This window comes from Nuphar pumila, chromosome 5 (assembly GCF_984573655.1).
Source record: "Nuphar pumila chromosome 5, dmNupPumi1.hap1.1, whole genome shotgun sequence".
NCBI classification, from domain to species: Eukaryota; Viridiplantae; Streptophyta; class Magnoliopsida; order Nymphaeales; family Nymphaeaceae; genus Nuphar; species Nuphar pumila.
Window position 1 is genome coordinate 117,580,222 of NC_143253.1, and position 26,894 is coordinate 117,607,115.

General features: G+C 36.9%; 1 protein-coding gene across 1 annotated transcript in view; it reads left to right on the plus strand.

The window, feature by feature from the left end:
• LOC149838315 (beta-galactosidase 10-like) overlaps nt 1-26,894 on the plus strand; it is a 97,066-nt gene that overhangs the window by 49,763 nt on the left and 20,409 nt on the right. Inside the window, exons 11-14 of the mRNA XM_090008224.1 lie at nt 2,840-3,004; nt 8,543-8,751; nt 11,599-11,708; nt 25,349-25,458. Coding sequence (XP_089864350.1) covers nt 2,840-3,004; nt 8,543-8,751; nt 11,599-11,708; nt 25,349-25,458 — 594 coding nt within the window. The remainder of the gene's footprint in view (nt 1-2,839; nt 3,005-8,542; nt 8,752-11,598; nt 11,709-25,348; nt 25,459-26,894) is intronic.

A 26,894-nucleotide genomic window follows, 5' to 3' on the forward strand; every position in this document is an offset into this window, starting at 1 on the left:
TTGGCCTAGCATAAATATGTCATAGATCTAGTATCAAAATCAAGGGTTGTTGAAGATGCAAAAGGAGTGGATTCTCCAAATGCAAAACTACAAACTTTGGATGGGGAAGCATTGGAAATTCTACTTTGTATAGACAATTGGTTGGAAGCTTGATTTACTTAACCATCACCAAACTTGATATTTCATATGTTGTGTATGTTAGTCAGTTTATGAGCGCACCAAGATCAGTAAATCTGGCTGCAATGCTAAGGATAATTAGGTATGTTAGAGATTCAATGTAGTATGACATGTTCTTCTCTTCTTCTAATACATGTGATCTTAGAGCATATTGTGATGTTGATTTTGAGTGATGCACCAGAGATAGATTATTTACATCGGGATTTTGTGTGTTTCTTGGAAGTTCACTGATTTCATGAAAAAACAAGAAATAACAAAGAGTAGCATTGTCTACTGCTGAAGCCTAATATAGAGCCATGGCACAGGTGACAAACTTATATGGATCATATGGTTATTTAAGGATCTTGGTGCAAACACTCATGAGAAGACTCCTCTCTATTGTGACAATTGTTAAAACATATATGGATCTCACAAATATATATATATATATATATATGTGTGTGTGTGTGTGTGTGTGTGTGTGTGTGTGTGTGTTTATGATATATATCTATACATATATTTCATATATATATATATATGTGTGTATAAGATATATACTTTTTATGTATTTCTTTTTTTAATGCCCACTAGGGGCAATTTAGTCTTTTTGTTTATAGGTAAATAGGCATGTCCACTAGGGACATTTTTGTAATCCTTTATTTTTTATTTTTATTTATTAGTTTAATGGGTAATAAAAGAGCCTCCCAAAAGCGTTGTTGGGACCCTCCCCAACGGTCGCAAAAGTGACCATTGGGGAGCTCTAAATGTCTCTCTTGGGAGCTCCCTTTGATCCCCAAAAGTGTATAAATAGGAGACTTCTTAACTTTATTATTATATGTTGATGATATGATTGTCACTGAAAATGATAAAAGGGGCATTGAGTTTATTAAAAATGTTCTTAAAAACAATTTTGATATGGCTGACCTTGGATTTCTAAGGTATTTTTTAGGGATTGAAGTTGCATATTATCCTCGGGGATATGTTCTTTCTCAGATGAAGCTTGCGTCAAATATTATTGTCAAGTCTGACTTAACTGACGGAAAGAAAGTGGAGACTCTAGAAGTAATCAACGATAAGATGAGAGCCAATGATGAAACTCTTTTAGAAGATCTCACTCCTTATCGTCAATTGATTGGGTCACTAACGTATTTGTCTATTACCAGGTCAGATATTGTTGATGTCGTTCACAGTGCAAGTCAATTCTAAAATGCTCACACTACTATTCACATGGATGTTGTCATGCAAATTATCAGATATCTGAAGGAAACAATAACAAAAGGGCTATTCTTATCCTCTTCATCTCCTAATTTAATTGTTTATACTGACTCTGATTTGGGTGGTAACCCCAATTATCGCATTGCTAGCAATCATACATTTCATGAACGAACAAAGCACATCGAAATGAACTGCCATTATGTTCGAGACAAATTTTTGCGAGGCACCATTCAACTACCATATGTCACTTCAAAATATCAGCTCGCAAACTTTTTTAACAAAGTTTTGTCATCCCCCTATTTCTACTTTTTCTTAAGCAAACTCTTGGTGATCTCACCGTCAGTTTGAGGAAGGGTGTTGAAATATATATATATATATATATATATATATATATATATATATATATATATATATATATATATGTATATACTTTTTATGTATTTTCTTTTGTAATGCCCACTAAGGGCAATTTAGTGTTTTTGTTCACATGTAAATAGGCATGTCCACTAGGGACATTTTTGTAATCTTTTATATTTTGTTTTTTTTATTTATTAGTTTAAGGGGTCTCCCAAAAGAGCTGTTGGGACCCTCCCCAATTGTCACAAAAGTGACCGTTGGGGAGCTCCCACCGTCTCTTTTGGGAGCCCCCTTTGGTCCCCAAAAGTGTATAAATAGGGGACTTCTCCCCTACTTTTCTTTATGTTTTTTCAAGTATTTTATCAATAAATCTTTTTTTTATTTTAAGCTCTCTCTTTTCCTTTGTAAGTGTGTTTGGTGTTTTCCCTTTGTGGCATATTGTATTTTGTCTATTAGAGACAACTTGCTTGTGTCTGTGCCTTCTTATAGTTACTTTGTGACATTATTCTTGACACTTTTATTTCATTTCAACAACATGAGTGTAATTTACATTGCCAAAAATCCTGAATTTCATGAGAGGACAAAGTACATAGAAATTGATTGTCATTTTACCAGGTATGCCTATGAAGATGGAATAATATCTCTTTTGCATGTGAAAACTAAAGAGCAAGTTGTTGATGTTTTTACCAAAAGTCTTTCACCTTCTCACTTTAAGACATTTCTCTCCAAACTTGGAATGATTCCGTTAGCGTCATCTCAAGTTTGAGGGGGAGTGTTAGAATGTAATATAATTTTCACGTTGTCATGTGCTACCCTTCATAATATATAGTTTAATTTATAGGGGTATTTTTGTAATACTATCTTAAGTAGCTGTGAGGTCAACAAAAATTGTCATGTAGTGTAACAAAGTAGTTGTTCTCTTTATAGGGCTGTATTCTCTCATTCTTGAATGAAATACAATATTAATCTTCTTCCTCTTTTGAGTTCCTCTTCTTGAGTTTCTTTCATGGTTCTTGAAAAGCTCATCTATCTTATGGATTTGATTGTTTCTCTTTTTCTTTATGTAGATCATCATTCAATCATTTTAACTGCAGCATTCAACATGATGCAGGCTCATATTTATGAAGATGAAACTGGGAAATGTTCTGCTTTCATTGCTAACATGGATGATCAAAATGATAAAGTTGTTACTTTTCGAGACCTGTCATATCAGCTGCCAGCGTGGTCTGTTAGCATCCTGCCAGATTGCAGGAATGTTGTCTTCAATACTGCTAAGGTGAAATCTTTTGTCTGTCAATTATCAGCTGATTTAATAGAATGAAATTCAAATGTATTAATCATTTGAAGTATCTGAAAATATACAAGCGCTTATCAGCAAAGCCACATCTTTAAGAAATTTTGTTAGAAAAGGACGGAATTCTTATAGTTTTTGCCATCACCTTTTTGAAAAGGATTACATTTGGAGCTTCTTTTCTTTTATTCAAATTGTTCTCCAAAAATGCAAAAGTGATCGAAATTTAGGCCTTAGACATGAGAATGTAGTGCAATTCTGTACTAGGTATATCCTTAATAGAAAAAAATGCTAATATTAGATGTTGAACAGGTTCGTAAATGAATAGTTTATTTGTATCTAGACATGAATATATTAACTTCCATGGTTTTTTCATTTTTAGTTTTACCAAGCTTTGTTGAAAGAGGATTACATCCCATACAATAGGTTTGGTTTAAAAGGAATAGCTCACAATTAAATACCTTTGATTATCCCATGGAGAAGCTACATGGCTCTATGCTTTAATTGTATGGAGCAAGTCTAACATCCGAACTAAATAGATACTGTAACATCTCAAAATCTTGACTTGTTAACTTTTAAAAGATATTTAGAAAACCTTTCAAAATTCAGAGTTTTGGTTTTGAAAATTCAGCGAAAGCAGATTTTTCTTTGAAAGATAGACAAATCGACAATTATGGGTACATTAGCGTAAAACCCGCAGAAGAAAATTGGCAAAAACAGTTAGAGGACCAAAAATGTATATATATATATATATATATATATATATATCAAAATTCAATTTGTTCAACTTTGAGGGTTTACCCGTGTGAGCAAAAGTACAAAACGGCAACCAAAAGCAGGTAACCAGGATGCAGGCAAAAAGGGGTGAGATCTCGAGCCATCCTGCATCACATCATCAACCGTCAAGAGCACCCACTCGTCACCTGCCCATAAAACGGGCCAGTTTCACGAAAAACTAGTAGGTACGCAAAGAAAAGCAGTAAAGAACAAAGTGCTAAAGCAAAGTAGGATAAACAAATATAGTAGTCCCACTAATTCTGGAGGCAGAAAGTAACTAAATATAGAAACTAACTTAGCAAAGCAGTTCAACATACTAAGCAGAGTAACTGAATAAGTTAAGCATTCGTAGCGAAGCTCACAATGCATGCCATTATCAATAAATTCATACAAGTAACTAAGTACAGAAAGTGACTAGGTACAGTAACAGTCAATCTCTTAAAAGTCTACAACTAACTTGAAGTGTGAGCAAGTTATTTTTAGTTTCGATATTAACTGACCATGCGGGTACGCACATAACACGAAATATAAAAATAGCTGAGACCGATCTGGGGGTTTATTATGCTATTTTGTGGTCTCAAACACGTGTCATGCACGTTTGAGGTAACATAGACCTCTCATCCTGCTCATCGTAGTACGCAACGTACATGTTCAAAAGTACAACTACAATGAGAGGGGTATGGATTTCTCAAAAGAAATCCCCACAACATTGCTTTGCAAACATACATGGTGTAATCATTCAAAACTTGCCATGCTCTGACCCTTTAGGCCATCACGAGCCTCTTGCCTGTTAGGCAAACATCAACATGATTCCACATTTTGAGGTTACTAGAGACCTCTCATCCTACTCCTCGTAGTCCAAACATATCATACATGTCTAAATGTACGATTGTGAAGAGAGAGGCATGGATTTCTCAAAAAAAAATTCATCAGCAATACTCATAGAAGAACTGACAAGACAACCAATTAAAGTCTCGCAGCAGAAGGGATGTAGCAACGATCTAGCGATGATGCAAGTTCATCAATAGAACCCTTGCCTAACCCATGCACAAGCCACTAAACAGGGTTATCCGAGTTACATCGAATCCACAAACCGAAGTTGTAAAACACTTCTCCCAAATACATCAATTTGGGAGATCCAACCACTGTCTCGCAAAAGACTTTCAAAATTTGTTTTACAAAACTATGCATTTCGAAAAAAAAAGGTTTGCGCCTAAAAACCATCTTTTTGGAGAACCAAAGTGCATAAGTGTGCGTCATGTCTTTTAAAAACAAATGAACGAAGTGGAATACACTCAAAGATGCACTTAAGTGCAAGTCAGCCAAAAGCGAGATCGTGTGCAATACCATGCGATGGTAGGATGCAATCGATCCCTAAAGTGCAAAGTTGTGTGTTGAGCGCAAAACCTTATAGGCAGTGCACAAGGTACGAACCCGTACCTTGGCTAAACAACCATGCACTCAAGTGAATATGCAAGACAATGCATGAGGTACGAAATTGCACCTCGACCAAACAAACATGCCAGCAAATGAAAACACAAGGCAGTGCACGAGATACGAAACCGCATCTTGGCCAAACAAACATGTAAGTAAATATGCAAGGTAATGCATGAGGTACAAAACCACACCTCGGCCAAACAAACATGTAAGCAAAATATGCAAGGCTGAAGAGCATCAACAAAGTAAAAACCAGAAAAGACAAAAAGAAAAGCCTAGGCACATTAAGCGCGGCGGCAACGTAAAGACAGGAAAGAAAATATGGAAAATAAAAACAACAGTAAAAGCCCGGGCACATAAAGCGCGGCGGCAAAGTAAAAGACAAGAAAGTAAAGATAAAAAGTAAAAGCCATGGCGCATAAAGCACAAGGCAACAGAAATGAAAGTACATAAATTAAAAGACAGAAAGTAAAAAGCCATAGCGCATAAAGCGTGGGGCAACAAAAAGAAATAATGATAGAAAAGTAAAAGGACAAGGATCGCAAAACCGTGTCCTTGAAATAAATGCGTACATATATAGATATATGTATACATATTGTCCTTAGTCCTTTTTCTCATTTTAAGTTTTTAATTGCTTAAGTTAAGTTCATCCATTGTCCTTTGCACAACTTTCCCCTACCTTGAGAGGTTATGGTCCTCGTACGCCTACGGTGTAGGTAATAATGGGCTCGACCACGTGTCACGAGTGGCTCCATCGTGCAACCTGCGATGCAAAAAAGTTAGTATGCCATTATCAAAATAGGAGTCGTGTCCTGTAAGCCCGCAGAGGTCGTTAGACCAAACCCCGATGCAAGGGTAGGCAGGGAGCTCCACTCCCTGCCTGCAGAGGGCTCAACTCCCTGCAGAAAAGCTGCAGAGGCAGGAGCTCCTGCCTAGCATGAAGTAGCAGAGGTAGGGAGCCCTGCTCCCTGCATGCCCAAATAGTAGAGGCCCCTGCCTGTCAAAAGGTGGCAGAGGCAAGAAGGGGTAGGGGGTTCGGCCCCCTGCCAGCATGGCAAAGGCCACAGAGGCAGGGGCTCTGCCCCTTGCCTGTTGGAAAGGAGCAGAGACAGGGATCGAGCCCTTGTTTGCCCGACAAAAGCAGAGAGAGAGGAGAGGGGAACGGGGAGGGCTCGGCCACTCCCCGTCAACAGGAACGTAGGGAGGGGCTCAACCCCTCCCCTGCAATAGAGGGAACAGGGAGGGGCTCGGCCCCTCCCCTGCCAAAATAGGGAGACAAGAAGGGATTGAGCCCCTCCCCTGTCGAAACAAGGGGACAGGGAGGGATTGAGCCCTTCCCTTGTCAAAAAAGAAAGGGAAGGGAGGGCATCGCCCTCCCCAACCACAACAGGGAGGGGGGCCAAACCCCTCCCTCGCAACACAAGCAACAGGGAGGGGAACTCAGCCCCTGCCTTACGAAATCGAAGAAACGGGAGGGGGTCTAGCTCAGAGTTACCGAAAGCGCCCCTATAGTAGGGGAAGCGCGCTTCCCCGATATGCGTTTTGAAAGCGCAAAACGTTGCACTTCCAAAATGCATGGGGAAGCGTCCCCTTTTTTTGGGAAGCGTGTTTCCCATAAATGGGAAGTATGTTTCCCTTTTATCGGAAGCACACTTCCCTTTTATGGGAAACACACTTCCCATTTATGAGAAGCTTGCTTCCCCCTCGCATTCTTCTTTTTTCCATTTTATTTTATTTTATTTTATTTTTTAAATTTTTTTCTTCTTTTTTTGCTTCTCCCCGCTTCCTAGGTCGCTTCCGAGATGGTTCGTGATTCGCTTCTAAGTCGTTCCACACTTCCCGCTTCCTAAATTTTTGAAAGTGCCTCGCTTCCCGCTTCCCGCTCCCGCTTCCCGTATCGCTTCCCGCTTCCTCAACTGGCAACCATGGTCCAGCTCCTCCCTTGAAACTCAAGAAATAAAGATAGGGAAGACGACGAGGGGGGAGAGGTGCTCGACACCTCCCTCTTGGCAGACCCAGAGCCACCCACCATGGTGGCTCTGGTCTGCCGATCGAAAAAATGAAGAGCAAAGAGGGGAAAAGGGCGAGGAGGGGAGGTGCTCAACACCTCCCTCCCTGACAGACCCAGAGCCACCACGATGGTGGCTCTGGTCCACCGACCAGAGAATATGAGGGTCGCAGAAGAAGGAGAAGAGAAAGAAAATTAAGAAAAAGGGGACGTGGTTACCTGAGGAACCACCGGCGTCGGGGTTCAAGCAAAGTGGTGCCGGCCAAAAACAGGAAGAGGAGGCCCCGAAAGGCCGGAGGGCACAAAGAAGGAGGAGACCAACAAGGCTGTCGACGGTGGCTGTTGTCGACGGTCGCAGTAGTTGCTGGCGGTAGTCGAGAAGGGAAGAAGGGGGAACGAGGAATCACCGGCCGGAAGGTCGGGGTAGCAGGGAGAGAGGCGGAGGGGGTTAGGGTGCCTGACGGCAACGGTCCCCAAGAAACACAACGGAGAGGGAGAGACCAGAGGAGGTGGCCAACGAGGTTGACGTCGTCGACGAGAGGGTCGTCGGCGGCTTCCGTCGCCAGTGGCCGCAGAGAGAAACAAGAAAGACGGGGACGAGAGACAGAGAGGAGGAGAGAGAGTGGAGAGGGGCTTTTGCCCCTTTCCGCTCTCGGCCTACGTCTTTTAAAAATGCAGGTTCGAAACTTCGAGAACCCAGGTCCGGGTCAAGCTCTGGTCCAGGTCTAGGTCGGGCTTGGATCTGGGTCCGACACGGCGGACCAACCTCGGCACGTATCCGACACAATTTTTTTTTAAGTGGGCTTTACAGATACACTTTGTTATTAACATATTTAATTTATTGTTGTGGTTGATTAGGATCAGACAATCATCGTCGTGGATAAGTATAATGTCTTTTCATCCATGAAAATTTTGTATCAAATATCGAATTTTGCTCGAGTTCCACATCTCTATGTTTTAACAATTAATCGATGAAATAATGCATTGATTGTTAGGGACACTAGGAAAATTAATAGGTTTCTAGAACTTAAAATTTCCAATAGATTGCATTAGATTAATTTGGCTCTCTTGTATGAATTGTGAAACCATTCCACTTGTTTAGGATAAGATCTCTGTTTATTTCTCCTATATTGGCAGTTATTCCGTTGACCTTTGTCATTTCTTGTTACAAGTATATTGATATTCATCAGATTGATTTGTGTGAGGGAAATTAGCACTTACATGGTATCCTTACTTACCAATTGCTCTTGCATTTTATCATGGTCTTCTATTACAATTTTCTTTCACAAAATCATTGGCAGGTTACTTCTCAAACTTCAGTTGTAGAAATGATACCTACAGAAATTATACTATCTGCTCCTTCACATGACGGTAACATAAGCACCACAAAGTGGGAAGTTTTCCAAGAGAAATGTGGAATTTGGGGAAAAGCTGACTTTGTTAGGAATGACCTTGTGGACCATATAAATACCACAAAAGATTCTACTGATTATCTATGGTATTCTACAAGGTAAGTATCTCTATTTAAAACAGTTATTTAGTTCAGTTTTTGGCTCATATCCAAGTCTGCAATGCATTATCTAGTTAATCTCAATTGGCTGCCGTTTATCACGTAAATAATATGAAATGCTACTTGCATGTATTACACAACAAAAAAGTGCAAGTTTTAGTTAAAAAAGTTTGACATTGAGAGGTAATCTAAGCTTAATAATTTCCTCAATCCAAGGTTACAAGAAATGGCAGCAAAATAAAGTAATAATATCTTAAGAATTCTTATGCTTTTGATCTTGACCGTCTAATTTATATGGATTTCTACATGATCCATGGTAAGCTAATAAGTTACATATAGGTATCCAAAGGAAGAATAATCTTTATTATGTAATTATATTGAATAATTTCTAAAAATAATATTTGAATTGTATCAATACCTGTCTTATTTCGGGAAACCAATATCATTTTAGCTGTTAAGGATGATGCCAGTGTCAAATTTTGTGATTTTTTCATGTCATCTGCATTTATCAGAAAGTTGTGTGCATTGTAATGAAATACAAATAGGGTGTTCACAATACAAAAACCACCAAGGGAAATACAATTTGTATACAACTACAGGTCCACTAGGGCAAGATACAAAAAGCCACTATAGGCAAATACAAGAGCACAAGAGCATTTACAAACACACGCCACTAATAGGCAACAGAGCACATAAAATTTTATTGAATGAGAAATGCTTAAGAAAAACATATCTAAACTATGGGAGAAACCCCATATATATACACAATAGGGAAGAGATGAAGGAGAGCTCAACTAGTCGTTGGACTAGTCCAACAGCTAGTTGAGCTAGCCATTGGACTAGCCCAACAGCTAGTTGCGCTAGTCCCAACGGCTAGAAACCATGAGTAAAATGCCCCTAATGGGTATTACCTATTACAAGAAATAAAAATTACATGAATACCCTAATATACAAACTATATAATACATATACAATGTACATACACACATTATATATATATATATATATATATATATATATATATATATATATATATATATATATATATAGCATGCACAAGGGTATATACATAAATTATGTTTTCTTAACATTGTAATAATATAAGAATATAGTTTTGCAACCATAAGGCAGATTTGTATGACTTCATTTGGCTGCAGAATTTTTGCTTTCCCCTCATTTACTAGCTCACTTCATATTTCTCACATTGTGTTGGAGTGAACAGCTTCATCTGTTCGGTAGTGCCCTTCAGATTAAGACTGTGAATAACAATTTTCTTAGGGTAAATAGGTAGAATATAGCTTGGGAAGAATATGAAATTAAATAAGGACGAAAGATGTTTAGAAAAAAAGCATGTGGATTTCTATTGATCCCTATTATTTTGTTAATAAGGTGAGGAAACATTACATGAATGACATTTCTGCCTTTTGAAACAAACTGTATTGAAGTCTGCCTTTCATCAGACATGGTCAACAGTCAAACACAAATGGGCAAAAAATGACCATTACATATTGAATCATCCTTCTCTTGCTTGTACTTTTTATCTACACTTTTGCCTTCTATATTTGCTTTTATTCAATGATCCTCTTCTCTATTCTCACTCCTTTATTTGTTTTTTTATTTTGTTTGACCACAAAACGTAACAAAAGAAAGTCTCCTCCACTTCTTTGTTCATACTATTTTCTTTTCCATTTTCACAATTCTCAAAAAAGAAAGAAAATTAAAAACTGATTGTTGGTGAAAGTGGTTCTTGATTTACATCTTTTAAATGAAAAAAACACCCTTCAGAAGTCATATTGATCTCATATTCCAAAAATGAAAAGAAAAAAGAGGCACCAGCATCAATAGCTATTAGAGCTAAATTTACCATCTCAATCTTTTTTAAAAAAGATAAAAAAAAATCCTGATCATACTACATTTTGCTTGCAACACCCCAAAAGTTTTGATATGGTATCACTATAGTTTTCCCTTTTCTTCATTCTTCTTTTAGTAGTGTTCTTTATGTCATTATTGTCTTTCCCTTACATAGTTCCTTTTTCTAGAAAAAATATCATTTTGAATGTTTTCTCCAGGCCCCAAAGGGGTTTGGCACAGTGGGATGGGGCCTAGGCTGCTAGGCAGGCAGTCTATGTTCAAATCGCATGGGCATCACCCCTTGCGCAAGCCGAAGCGTGGTGACTCCATGGGGGCAAGGGGTAAGCCCACAGAGTTTTACACTGTCAGGACAGTGATCGTAAGTATGGCAGGCAGAGCCAGCGTGACTAGGTCTCTGATCGTGGGGGCGGTTTCTCCGTGTAAATATAAAAAAATTTGTTTTCTCCATGCTTCTTTAGTTCTCATTTCTTTTTCTATATTCAGTATGCTTCAAGTCATTAAGCTCTTGATTCCTTAATCAACTAGTCATAAAAAAGCTTGCTTTGTCCAATTGCATAACTTGGAAGAAACACATTATTCCTTTCGTTGGTAGCCAATACCTAATGGGACACCTTAACCACTTTGAGCCCCTATCATTTGAAGTCATTCTGAAAGGTGAAATAGAGGTGGCTACAGGCATTCACATTATTTCAGCCATGATTCTAAGTGTGATAATTTGGGAAGATCAGTCAGTCAAGGTCTTACATCATAGCTCTATGTTGGGAGGTACTTACTGGTTCCTCCATGAGCATCAATATTGAGGTATGTCATAAGAAGTCTATGAGTCATTGGTAAAAAAAACAAAAAACTTGCACTGAAATATTCTGAAAACAAGTAAAATATGTTATCAGAGCTTGGTATTAACATGGATTAACAATTATATCATAGATTAACAATTACAGTGTTCACATGTCCTTGCATCTCGGGATTTTGCAGTTTGTATGTAAGCCACGAGGAAGAATTTCTGCAGAAGGGAAGCCAACCAGTTCTAGTTGTTGAATCAAAGGGACATGCTACACACGTTTTTATCAACCAAGAGTTTATTGGTAAAGTACAATGATATACATGCATTTGGTTTTCTTTTTTGTCTTTATAAATGCCTTTTTGTGCTTGGACAAAATAATGTTGTCTTAACTTTCATGCAGATGATCCTGATGTAAACTTACTTTCAACCTGATTTTCAAGAAATTTCCTTATTATGAACTAATTGTTATTGGTATTATCTTCTCTGATTCACCTAATGGGCTTGTTGAATTGCTATGTAATTCATAAAATTGAACGAGGTTCTTTGTCACATGTTATAATCAAGAACAATGTTCCACCCACTTCATAGGGATAAATCTTATTAACTTCTTTGGTTTCTATTCATTAATTTCAATAGGAATTTACGTCTCCAATTTGAGGTTATTGTTAATATTCATGTGACTTTTCTAAGCCTACTGGTTTGTTGTTTGACAAAATGTTCAGACATCTATGTTAATTTGTTAAATAAGTAATTTATTCATATTCATGAACTTTTTAATTAAAATTGAAAATTAATGGAGTATATTTTCTCACTAATTATGCCTTTCCTCCTTGAGAAGAGATTTGCATGCGAAAATTAATAGAGAATATTCATACTACCAGCTAGTTATATGATGAGGATGAAAGGAAACAAGGTCCTTTGAAGATATTCACCAAAATAACAAAGTGGACACTCGGAGAGTTCCACCAAAGCACCAAAAGAACATATTCAAGTCACAAAATAGGCTCACACACAAACACCTACTAAAAGGGCAAACACAAGGAGTAAAAATTAATATTTTATTGATTAACACTATGCAAGAAGCATTAGAATATGTGGGCCCCATATTTATACACAAAGGAGGACTCATAGAGAGCCGTTGGGACCCCAACGACTCTATATTTTGACTAGTCAACATTTGTTGACTAGTTCAACTATAACAAAAAAAATAAAAATCTAAACTCTAGTCCATATTCCTAGTTACTATTTAGTTATATTATATATGACTATGTATATATATATATATATGTACACTTATTTTTAACACTCCCTCCTCAAACTTAAGGTTGGATAACCAAAAATTTGTTCAAGAGAAAGTAAAATCTAGAAGCAACAAGAGGTTTAACGAAGAAGTCTACCAATTGATATTATTAAGTAACGCAAGGAAGATCGATAATGTCGTGTAGGAATTCTTCTTGTACATAGTGACAATTCATCTCAATGTGTTTGGTTCGTTTGTGGAAGGTCTAGTTCCTATCAATGTAGATGGTGTTAAATTATGTAATCAAACTTGTAATTTCGCATATATATTTTATATATATAAGGTAATACATATACATATATATAATATATGTATATGTATTTACCAATTATATATATATATATATAATATATATATTCCTAGTAAGGGTAGTTTAGGCATTTTACACATTCTTTTTCGAGAATATGTTTTTGTATTTATTTTCTTTTTCTTTTTTCTTTATTCCTTTTTATTTTTGCATTTAATGCATTGTACTTGCATTGGGAGGGGCCCAACCCACTAGTCGTTGGACCCTCCAACGGTCACATTTGTGACCGTTGGAGGGGCTCCAACGACTATGTGGAGCCCCTCCCAAGACCTCCTCCAAGCCCTATATATATGGGCAGCTCCTCTTGTATTTTCTCAAGGGATTTGGGATTATAGCCCAACCTCTTTAGTTGTTTATGAAACTTATGAGTGCATTTGCACATTTGTGATTCGGTGTGTTGTGCTTGTTGTGCACAAGTGTTCTTGGGTGTGTATGTTCACACATTTATTCTCAAGGTTATTGCGTTATCGGCTAAAGTATCTTGTTGAAGATACTTTTACATGGTATCAGAGCCTCGTTGAAGAAGAAGAATTGCGATTCGCCTTCTCTTGCATTCCTCGAAAAGCATGCCTTCAAGATTTTTGAAATCAAAGAGGATCACCTTCTTCGAGCAATATTTTAGGAGCCTCTCTTGTCAAGAAAGACGCGAAAAGTAATTAAGGTACGTACTATCCCTTGCATTCTTTCCTCTCTAATGGGCGAAAAAGACTCCCATTTCTCCCTTGGGTTTAAGCTTAATGGCTCAAACTATCATGTTTGGGCCGGTAATATGGAAGCCCATATTAAAGGAAAGGGGCTTTGGGGTTACGTTCATGGATCCATACCGGAATCGAAACCCAAAATTACCATTATTGAAGGAGGGGATATTAAGATCCTTGAAGGGGATGAAAGACAAAAGGCTCTTGAAGAGTATTCTAAGAAACATGATGATTGGGAAATGAAGAACTTCAAGATCTTATCTTGGATTTTTTCATCCGTTGAAACTAAGATAAACGCCAATATCATCAAATTTAAAAGGGCTTCCGAAGCTTGGGTATATCTTGAGAAAATGTACACCTCAAGAGATCTATCCCACAAGTACTTTCTCCAAAAGAAGGCTTTGACTCTCCAACAAAATGACATGACCATTTGGGAGTACTTTGCCGAATTATCCTCTATTTGGGACGAGCTCTCAATCCTTGAACCTAAATGGAGTGGTGAGGCAATCGAATTAAGGCACAAACAACTTGAAGAAGACCGGTTCTTCAATTTTTTAAATGGCCTTAGACCCGAATTTGAACAAGTTTGGTCCTCTCTTCTCTCCGCCTTCACATCCCCCTCACTTGAAGATGTTATCACCAAGCTAAGTGGTGAAGAAACCCGTATGGGGATTGGCAAAAATAATCCTAGCATTCTTGTTACTTCCTCTACTCAAGAAGATGGTGAAATGGCTAATGTCGTGTCAAGACCGGGAAATAACATGAGGACCTATAGACCTCCTCATTTCAAGAATCAAGGTCAAGGAGGAAATGATCGGTATGGCAAAAGAGACTATAGCAAAGTGACTTGCTATCATTGTAAAGAACCCGGACATATCAAACCTTTGTGTCCTAAATGGAAGAAATTGATTGCAACGGCTATGGCATCTCAAGTTGAAGAACGACCTTCTTCATCAAGTGAGTCTTTTTCTCTTCAACAAATCGTAGAAGCACTTCAACCTCTTCTCAAGGGAGGTACTTCCGGAGCCGCTATGTCATCCTCTTCCCCCAGTAAGACATCTTGGCTTTTAGATTCCGGGGGCATCCTTTCACATGACCCCTAGCTATTGCTCTCTTTCAATTTTTTCTAAAAATTCTTTTCCATCCTTTGTATCAACCGCGGACGGAACATCTCTTGAGATTAAAGGAATAGGTAATTTTGAAAAACAAGACTTCTTTGTTCCAAAAATTCGTTTTATTCCAAACCTCAACTTAAATCTTCTTTCCGTCTCCCAACTCTCGGACCATGGTTGCGATATAAAATTCTCTTCTAATAAATGTTGGATACAGGATCGCCAGTCCGGGAGATTGATTGGGGAAGGCTCTAGAAGAGGAGACCTCTACTACGTAGATTTTCTTCAAGTTCCCAAGAGTCAATTTTGCAACGTCGTCCAAAACAAAGATATTCATGTATGGCATAAGAGATTGGGTCATCCCAATATTGTTAAAATCTCTTATTTTCCTTTTATTAAACATCTTTGTAAAAGTGACTTTTTGTGTAATGAATGCATTCTTGGGAAAATGAAATGTTTGCCTTTTCCTCAAAGATCCATGTTTACGACAAAACCATTTGAAATTGTCCATTCCGATGTACGGGGACCGGCTCCGGTAATGTCAAAAGGAGGATTTTCATATTATGTGATCTTCGTGGATGACTACACTAAGTTTTGTTGGATTTATTTCCTTAAACATAAACATGAAGTTTTCTCAACTTTTAAAAGTTTTCACATGATGATTTCAAATCAATTCAATAGATGTTTAAAAATCTTTAGGTCTGACTCTGGAGGAGAATACCTCTCAAATGAATTTAAGAGTTATCTTGAAAATTTTGGTATTCTTCACCAAAAATCTTGTCTGAAAACTCCTCAACAAAATGGGTTAGCCGAACGAAAGCACAGGCACATCATTGAAACAACTAGGACTTTGCTTATTTCTCAAAACATTCCAAAAAATCTTTGGGCCGAGGCAGCCCTTACTTCTGTCTATCTCATAAACCGACTCCCATCGAAAAATTTAAACAAAATTTCCCCCTTTGAAAAACTGTATAAGGAACCTGATTATAGCAGGTTAAGGGTCTTTGGGTGTAAATGTTTTGTTCTCACTGATAAGAATGACAAACTTTCTCCTAAAGCCATTCCTTGTGCCTTTCTTGGTTATTCTGAAACCCAAAAAGGGTTTCGTTGTTATGATATCAAAAGTGATAAATTGTATGTTTCCAGAAATGTGAGTTTTTTGGAAAATATTAGTGGATTTGAACGTTGTGACCCCCATAATGAAAAAATGGATTATTCCTTTTTATTTGATTTACTGAATAAGGACGATGATACTAGTGATAATGAGTCCGATCAAAGTAACCCAAATGAATTTGAAACCGAGGAAAACATCTCCTTGCCTCCTTCGTCACATCAACCTATTGGATTACCTAGAGACCCTATCACCTACTCTCATAGAGATCAAAACAACTTTAGGAGTGCTCTTGACAGATATAATGATGCCAGTTCCAGTGCCTCTCAGAATGAAGTGATCCCTCGTAGAACTGAGAGAAGTAGAAGGCCTCCTTCTAGGTTCATCTCCTATGACTCTTTTTCACCAAGATATAGAGCCTGCCTTAGTGCCATCCACTCTTATATAGAACCTAGAAATTTTGAAGAAGCACGAAAGTGCCCTGAATGGATTAATGCCATGGACAATGAACTTGAGGCTCTAAGAAGAGCCAAAACCTGGGAATTTCAAAATCTTCCTGAAGGCAAGAAAACAATAGGGTGCAGATGGGTTTTCAAAGTAAAAACTAAAAGTGATGGATCCCTTGAAAGGTATAAAGCTCGCTTGGTTGCAAAAGGATATAGTCAAGAATATGGTATTGACTATGAAGAAACTTTTGCTCCTGTAGCTCGTATGGTCACTGTTCGATGTCTTATAACTGTTGCCTCTATCAACAAATAGAACATCTATCAAATGGATGTGAAAAATGCCTTTTTAAATGGCGACTTAAGCGAAGAAGTTTACATGGATGCTCCTCCTGGAATGGAGACTCCTAAGGGAAAGGTGCTTCGTCTTCAGAAAGCACTCTATGGCCTAAAACAAGCTCCCAAGGCTTGGTATGATAGATTTAACTCTGTTATGATTGAGAATGGTTTTTCCTCTTGTTTTACTGACACTGCTCTATTTGTTAGAAAATCCAATGCAGGGATTGTAATTTTACTTCTGTATGTTGATGACATGCTCATCACTGGGAGTGATTCTAACGGGGTTAAGAGTATAAAATCTATCTTAAAAGATAAATTTGAAATGTCTGACTTGGGTTTTCTAACTTATTTTTTGGGAATTGAAGTAGCATACTCTCTTAGAGGATATTTCTTATCTCAAACTAAGCTTGCTTCTGAGATCATTGACAGGTCAGGTATTACAGATGAGAAGCTTTGCGAAACTCCTGCGGTAGTAGGAGCAAAGATGAAAATTGATGATGGGGTTCCCCTTTTGGATCCTACACCCAACAGACAGCTTGTAGGATCTCTGATGTATCTGAGTATTACCAGACCAGATATATCCCATGCAGTCCATACTGCAAGTCAGTTTCAGCATGCGCCTATATCCGTTCACATGAGTGCCATCTTACCAGTCGTAAGATACATAAAGGGTACTCTAAATAAGGGAGTTTTTTTGTCCTCTTCTTCTGACTTAAAATTGATTGCTTATACTGACTCAGATTGGGGAGGTGACCCAAATAACCGTCACTCCACCACTGGCTTTTGTGTGTTCTTAGGAGACACTAATTTCGTGGAGATGCAAGAAGCAACAAAATGTGTCGCTCTCCTCAACTGAAGCTGAATATCGTGCCATGGCAACTACTACCATGGAGATTGTTTGGATTCACCAATTGCTAGAAGACATGGGGATCAAAATTGAAGGACCCACCAAGCTATGCTGCGACAACAAGAGTGCAATCTACATTGCAAAGAATCACACCTTTCATGAGCGGACTAAACACATCGAAATGGACTGTCACTATGTTCGTGAAGCATATCTCCGAGGAGTTATTGATCTCCCTTATGTCACGTCCGAATATCAGTTGGCAGATTTCTTTACTAAAGCCTTGTGCGCTCCGCGGTTCAACTTCCTTCTTGGCAAACTTTCGTCATCTTGCCCTAAGTTTGAGGGGGGGTGTTAAATTATGTAATCAAACTTGTAATTTCGCATATATATTTTATATATATAAGGTAATACATATACATATATATAATATATGTATATGTATTTACCAATTATATATATATATATATATATAATATATATATTCCTAGTAAGGGTAGTTTAGGCATTTTACACATTCTTTTTCGAGAATATGTTTTTGTATTTATTTTCTTTTTCTTTTTTCTTTATTCCTTTTTATTTTTGCATTTAATGCATTGTACTTGCATTGGGAGGGGCCCAACCCACTAGTCGTTGGACCCTCCAACGGTCACATTTGTGACCGTTGGAGGGGCTCCAACGACTATGTGGAGCCCCTCCCAAGACCTCCTCCAAGCCCTATATATATGGGCAGCTCCTCTTGTATTTTCTCAAGGGATTTGGGATTATAGCCCAACCTCTTTAGTTGTTTATGAAACTTATGAGTGCATTTGCACATTTGTGATTCGGTGTGTTGTGCTTGTTGTGCACAAGTGTTCTTGGGTGTGTATGTTCACACATTTATTCTCAAGGTTATTGTGTTATCGGCTAAAGTATCTTGTTGAAGATACTTTTACCGATGGAACCATTGTTATCACAACACAGTCGCGGCACTCCTTTACTCTAAACCAAGGTTTTAAAACCCGTGACTCAGAACTCGACTCGTTCTTTATTGACTCGTGACTCGGCGGGTCAACTCTTGTGACTCGGACCGGGTTTTGTTAACTTTTGATTTAAAAAAAAAACAATATATAATTTGTCTGAAACCATGTTTTTGAGTAAACATAGTCTCCAAATGTCTGTAAGAATATAAAAACAACTGCAAAGAGCTATAGAGGTTTTCTTGAATAATTGAATTTGATATCTATACAAGCACTTTGACTATTTCATGACTTGAATTAGAGGATTTGGTCACCATGAGTTCAGTCTACTACTACCTAAGGTTCCTAAAATGGCCAATCATATATGATAGCTTGTTTTAAAAGTTTTAATTCCCTCTCTAACAAATCCATAAATGTAAAACAGGGATATATGTGCATATTGAAAGTTTACAGAATGCCCAATATCAACACAAATAAGCAATTTTCTCATGTATAAAACTATGCAGGAAATATATTAATGGCACAACTATAAAAAGACTACTAATATTTGAATATGTACAATGCTTGTTCACATAACAAATGGATGATGAAACCTAAATGTGACTTCCCATAGGCACAGTTGACCCGCCATATATAGTGAGAATCATTTCTTTAAAATATTTTGCTAGAATAAGTTGATAACACAGGGTGAACAGTAGTTCGAACAACATGGCGATTTTATTCTATGGATTTAAATGCTTTTTTATCTTTAAATGATTTTTATTTTCTTTTTTATACAAAATCTGGGGGTAACCCTTGTTAAAATATATGTACTTATATATTTTGAAACTGTAATTTGAAACTCAAAAAACAAATTTAAAACATCCCAAAACTCGCCCGAGTCAAGCCGAGTCAAGCTGAGTCAGGCCGAGTCAAGCCCGAGTTTGCCTTGCCGAGTTGACTCGCTGGAGGGGCGAGCCGAGCCGAGTCAGCCGAGTCAACGAGTTGACTCGGCGAGTTTTAAAACACTGCTCTAAACTCCCATATCAGCTAGTAATCTTCTTAGTCAGACACTCGATATTCAACTTTAGTTAAAGAGAGAAAAACTTTTTGCTACTTATTGCACTTCCATGAAATCAATGAGTCAACTAAAAACACACAAAAACCAACCATTGAGTGTCAGTTATTTGGATCACCTCCCAGTCAATATTAGTATAAGAAAGTAAATCTAAGGAGGAAGAAGCAAATAAAAAAAGTCCTCAAAAAATAAAAGTTTTGATATATCTAATAATACACAAAACTGCTCCTATATGAACAGTGGTGGGAGCATGCTGAAACTGGCTCGTTATGTGAATTGTGTGCACAATGTCAGGTCTCATAATTGAGAGTTATGACAGAGCCCCAAAAAGTTGTCTGTATGGTGTTAGATTTTCAAGTGGTTCCCCATCATCAATCTTTATTTTGACATTTACAACTTTGGGAGTGTCAACCTTCTTATCATCTGAAATATTTGACCTGACAACAATATCTAAAGCAAATTTAAATTGAGTCAGTAAATAACTTTTAGAAGAATGAGCAACTTTTATACCAAGAAAATACTTTAAAAAACCCAAATCAGTCATTTCAAAATGTGTTTTGAGAAGTTTTTAATGTTTTCAACTTTCTATTTGTCACCTTCTGTGATGATCATGTCGTCCACATAAAGGAGAAGAATAATAACACCTGCATAAAAAAATTTAACAAACAAAGTTTTGTCAGTTAAACAAGATTGAAATCCAACATAAAGCATAACTTAACTAAACCTGTCATACCAAGCCTTTTGCACTTGTTTAAGGTCATACATGGCCTTATCTAAACGAAGGGACTTTCCCTTAGAAATAACTATACCAGGTGATGCTTCCATATAAACTTCTTCAACTATTTTTTTATTGAGAAATGCATTCTTAACATCCATTTGATATATATGTCATTTCTTCACAGAAGCAATGGCTACTATGGTTCTAACTGTGGTCATCCTAGCAATTGGGGTAAAGCTTTCCTCATAATCTATTTTATACTCTTGGGAGTAGGGATGGAAGTAGACCAGAATGGAGGTGGGGGATAAGGTCCTCACCCCCGCCCCGTCTCAAAATTTTGCCCTCCATCCCAGCCTTCATCCCTGCACAGGTTTTGATTTTAACCTCCATCCCCATTTCATGTTCTTTATCCCCGATCTAAATGGGGAGAGGCGAGGTGGGACCCCATTTCTTCTCGGTCCACTATCATCCCTAAAGGTATTTTAGTTATTTTACTAACGGGGATCTGGGGCGAGGCAGGGGAAAGCGTAAGTCCATCCATGCCTCCATCGGGTTTTGATTTTAACCTTTATCCCCGCCTCCATCCCTGTTTCATGTCCTCCATCCTCGGTCCAAATGGGGCAAGGCGGGGAGGGGCCCCATTTTCCCCCAGTCTACTGCCATCCCTACTTGGGAATATCCTTTGGCAACTAATCTATCTTTATACCTTTTAAGAGTTCCATCACTCTTGGTTTTTATTTTGTATACCCATTAACAACTTATGAGTTTCTTTTCTAGGGGTGTATCTTGGACAATCCAGGTATTCGCCTTTTCTAAAGCATCTAATTATACCCTCATGGCTTCTACCCATTCAGAATGTTTTGTTGTTTCAACATAGTTTGAGGATTTTATATAGGAATGTATCAACGCAATATAAGCTTGATACTTAGGTGAAAAGAACTCATAAGACACGGATTTTCCAGGGGGGGTTGATACTCTGGATGACCTTCTAATTTATATCTTTGTATGGTTTTTATTATTAGTATATTTTTCAAGGGCACATGGATGTTCATAATTACTACGCCTAAAATATTGGATACATTTTTTATCTCGAGATTGTTCTTTACTTATCTCATTATCATGAAATTCTTTACTCACTATATCATTTTTTATTTCATGATCAAGATCAACATCATAATCATCAAACTTTGGAATTAGATCTAATAGAAAAGAATACTCAGTTTCTCCCTCAGAAATTTCAAATTCAATTTTTTTTTCTTTTTTCTAAGAAAGACTGATTTCTTGAAACATATAATTTTGTATTTTTAAAGTCAACATCTATAACTTTTTTGGTTATTTGCATATACCAAAAAAACACAAGGAATAGCACGAGGAAAAAACTTTTTATTTTTATTAGTGAAAACAAAAAAATTTCACCCAAAAACTCTTAAACTAGAATAATCAAGGGTAAGTTTAAAAAGTTTTTCAACTGGTGATAGATTTTTCAAAGAGACATATGGCATTATGTTAATAAGATAATCTGCAGTTAATGTTGCTTCAACCCAAAATTGTTTAGGTACTTGGTTTGAAATAAACAAAGTTCTTGTGGTTTCTATAATATACTTATGTTATCTTTCGACCAAGCCATTTTGTTGTGGAGTTAGGGACATGATTTTTGAAGTGTAATATTGGATTCTAGGTAATTTTTAATTTTTTTTGATAAAAACTCTTCCCCTAAATCAGAGCAACAGATAAAAATATCTTTTTGAAATTTATTTTTGACCAAATTGTAAAATATTTGAAAGTATGAAAACACTTTAGATTTGTGTTTAATAAAGTAAATTCACGTGTGTCTAGTAAAATCATTAACAAAGATTACATAATATGTAAACCCACCCTTAGATATAACAAGTGTTGGGCCTCAAACATCTGAATATACTAACTCAAGCGATCGTATAGAGACAAAAGTTTTTTTCTTGGAATGACAATCGTTTTATTTTGCCAAGAATACAATCGTTACATGTAAAATTTTCATATTTGAAAAGTGTTGAATTTTTGATACATTAGGATGGCCAAGTCTTTTGTGCCATAAATCAAAATCCAGTTTTTGAAAAAATCTATGTAGTATAAGTCTCCTTCTCTGTGCCCTTCTCCAATTAACTTCCCTGACTGGCAAAACTGCACTCAACAACCAATAGAAGATAAGAAAACATTATACCCATGGTCAGACAATTGAGAAATAGATAAGAGACTTAAATTTAACTTGGGAATATATCAAATTTTTTGAATAAAAAACTTTTTTAAAATATTTTCAAAATTTCCTATTCCCTTTATCTCAAGGGATGTTCCATCGGCAATAAATACGTTTGACCCGCTTGAGTTACGACATTTAGATAAAATATTATCATTTGGTGTCATGAGATTTATCGGGATCAAAGATGCCAACAGAAGAGATTGTGGCTCCTGTTGATGAAGCTCCTTTGAGTAGAGGTTGAAGAGCTTCTACAAGTTGAGTCAAGGACATGCTCCCAATGGTTAATTCTTGTGTAGCTTTAAGCTCACTTGACTCTTGAGCAACGGAGGTTACCTTCTTCTCATAAGGTCCTTTTAGTTTAGGACAATATGTGTTGACATGCTCCGATTCACAATAATAATAGCAAATAATTATTTTTTTTCAAACTCATTGTCTTGCTTTCCATAGTTATCATTTTTTGGTCTTCCATAATGTGGTGGTTTGTAAACATGAACATGGTTTCCCAGCCTAGACACAGCTAGGACCGAATCATCATTATCTTTAGATGTCTTCTTTTTTAGTCTATTTTTTTCACACTTAGCTCTTCAATAGAGGGGATTTTTCCTCTATAAAGAAGAGCCGATTTGGTAGACTCAAACTCCGATTTTAGACCATTGATGAATTGATAGAAATGCTCCATATCGATTTGTCTTTGACAGAGTTCTCTGTCTTCAGGATAATGTCATTGTGCCTCAATAAGAGAACTCATTTCAAAGATTGGACAACTCACTAAAGTATTCTCTAATATTTTTTTTCCTTGAGTCATAGTGCGTATTTTGTCTTGCAAGTTGCAAATGTAGGCAATATCTTTAAGAGAATACATTCTCTTAAGATAGTCTCATGCTTTATTTGCATGTTCAAATTTAGCTATACTTGAGCACTTCTTGATATCAACACTACTAATGAGTCAAAACATAATCTTGGTATGCCCCATTCTCTATTCTTTCCATTTTTTCTCATACGTGGCCATAGCCTTGGGCTTTTTTTGCCTCCGTAAGAGGTACTTCTTTTTCTCCTTCTATCTTAATAAGAATTAATTTGGGTTTCAAATTTGACCCATCTACTAATCCCCACAACCCTTTCCCCCATATGAAGTACTTCATGATTGAAACCCATGTTACAAAGTTTGTGTCATTGAGCTTGATGGGTTTTAAGATGACATTATTGTTGTCATCTATGTTTACAAGGGCTAAGAGAAAAAATAGAAGATAGAAAGGAGAAAGAAAAAGATGAGATAATCAAAAGGATCACGAGCACTCCACCACCAATGAAGAGCACGAATCACACGAGCACTCCACTACCCAGAGAGCACAAAAACCTCACAAGTACTTAAATGAATTTTGCAAAAGAGATTTTATCTCTTTCAAATCTTGAGTGACATGCTTTCCAATGCACCAAAAAGGCAACTTGATCTCCAAGCCTTGATACTATGAAAGGAAACAAGGTCCTCCAAAGATATTCATCAAAATAACAAAGTGGACACTCAAAGAGTTCCACCAAAGCACCAAAAGAACATACACAAGCAAGAAAATGGGCTCACACACAAACACCCATTAAAAGGGCAAACACAAGGAATAAAAAATAATATTTTATTGATCAACACTATGCAAGAAGCACTATAATATGTGGGGGCTTTGCCCCATATTTATACACGAAGGAGGAGGACTCATAGAGAGTCGTTGGAGTCCCAACAACTCTAAATAGAGCCCAACGACTCTATAGTTTGACTAGTCAACATTTGTTGAATAGTTCAACTATAACCAAAAAAATAAAAATCTAAACCCTAGTTCCTATTCCTAGTTACTATCTAGTTATATTACATATGACTATATATATACATACATACATATAAATATATTTATATGTACATTTATTTTTAGCAGAGGATAGACATAACTGGGAACTTTTGATGTCTCTGCATCTCTATTTCTTACTTTGCCATATATTTTTCTTTCACAATCATGGACATCTGCATTAAAATGTCCTAATCAATCTAAGTAATGTTTTATCTATCAATATGTATTCATACTAGAAGACTTCATTTTATTAATAAAATTATATAAAATTTGATCTCATTGAAAACATCCTAGGTTTAAACTAGCACTTCTAAGTAGCAAACAAATCTGGCATGGGTAAATTTTAAAGCTTTATCTTTTCTCTCAGATTCAGTTAATCTTTGAAGAATTTCTAGAGGACTTTTTGTTTCATTTTACTTTTCAGTTAATCTATGAAAACAAAATCTGATTTTTTGTTTTCATTTTTGTCTTTATATGTTGTATGCAGTTGCCTTTTGTTTCTAAACTAGAAATCACTTATGTCCATTCCCTTCTAGGCATGAATATAGAAAAATGTTTTGAGTCATCTGTCCAAATAATTTGTTCATCAATGTAGCAATTATCATTCATCGGATTCTCTAGTGGGCTGCGCTCAGGTTTTTTCAACTGAAAATAATTAAGCCCTAGTTTTGTGCACTTTTACTTGGAATGCTTTCCCAATTTAAGAGTGGTTATCCATAATCATTAACTATTTAAAACGAAACAACATAGACAATCTATGCTAACCTACCCATACACAACCTGTGGATGTATAGAGTATTTACCTTCCGGAATGTATGTCTTCTTAGCCAAATGATCTGAACAATTCATATTATGCTATCAACATTTCAATCAGCAAAATTACATGCATTGTTCTTTTATTATTTCTGCATGGAATTACTAATTTCCCGTTCTATTTTTTGACATGCTTATGGGATGATTCATAATCTTCTGTTCATTAATTTAGTTAGCGTTTCTGGAAGTGGCTCAGACTCAACCTTCAAGTTTGAGAAATCCATACCTCTGATAGCTGGGAAGAATGAAATCAGTCTTCTAAGCATGACTGTTGGCCTACAAGTAAGTTTGTCCGATAGAAGGTTTTCATCGTATCTTTGATATTATGCTTCCCTCTGTTCAACTGAATTTTGGAATTTTGCAGACTACAAGTATTTGTTCAGCAGATTTTCCATTTTAAATTACTGTATACTTCATTTATTTACAACCAAATGTTTATTTACAGATCCTTAAGCATAAACAGACTCATTATGCCAGTTAGAACTGTTTTATACCTTCTTAAAATGTTAAGGATAAACTTTGCATGAAGATATTGTTGCTTTCTTCCAACTCAAGAAGTATTTGAAAATGCTCCTGCAAAACATCCATGAGAATGTGGATGCTTGGTTTGGATTCGTTCCAGATGGTTGGGAGATGCTGATCAATTTACTTTGATGTTTTTGCATCTTTTTTGCCAGTTTTAATTTTTTAGCTGTGTGATGTTCTTAAATTGCTGTTCAAGTTGTCAAGTTGCAAGCTTCTTCTATGATCTTATTCACCCAAAGAAGTAGGACAAGACATGGGGACAAAATGGACTTGTGCCTAAGTGCTTTCCTCATTTCTTTGATTGAGTTTGCAGATTTTTCCCACTATCTATCACGCTACATTGCAGCACACTTCCACTAGGACTCAGGGTCTCCTTTATCAAAAATTAGTTCTCAAAAAGCTGAGACCGAGAGTTTTGCCTAGATGAGATGAACATTTGTAAACTTTGTAGATAACATGTGCACACACATGTATATCATGTGCACATGCATAAGTTTATATTTATTTCTCATGCATGCATTATTAGAGATCATGCCTTGGATGTGGCATATTAGAGAAAATCTTACCAATTAGCTTGTAATTTGGAAGGCAATCTAGACAACTCATTCATGTAAATGCAGAATGCTTAGAAGAATAGTCAGCAATGAAGCTGATAATTCAACAGTCCTCCGAGTGGATACAACTAAAGTTTGAATTGAAATCAAGGTGCAATATTATTCTTCTATTTGAAACTTTGTACTCGAGAAGATCTATCTGAAAATCTCAAGAAGAAGAAGAATGCCTAATGTGAAGATCTGCTTAGCCCCTAAGCTCTGATATTAGACCTATCATGGGGTGGTTCTCCCCAATTGGGCTTCGGTTTCAATCGATTCTAGGTGGCTGATATGTTCCTTTGTAGTTCATGGTGTGGTAATTTTTCTTATCATACTTACTCTCTCTCTAATAAATTCTTGATTTCCTTATCTATGCGTGTGTGATTCACTTGCACCATATGAAAATCCATGAAAATGTTCATGCATTCTTTTGATCTGAACAGATATAACTGAATACTTTGATCTCAAGGTGAAAATAAATTTCTAGAGCCACAAACCCTATAGGCTATGTCACATAGACTCGGCTAGGGGGTCGACGCACACGCCCTGACACGGGTGCGGCTTCAGACACGAGGCGGACTCGGTCAATGCACCTGGGCT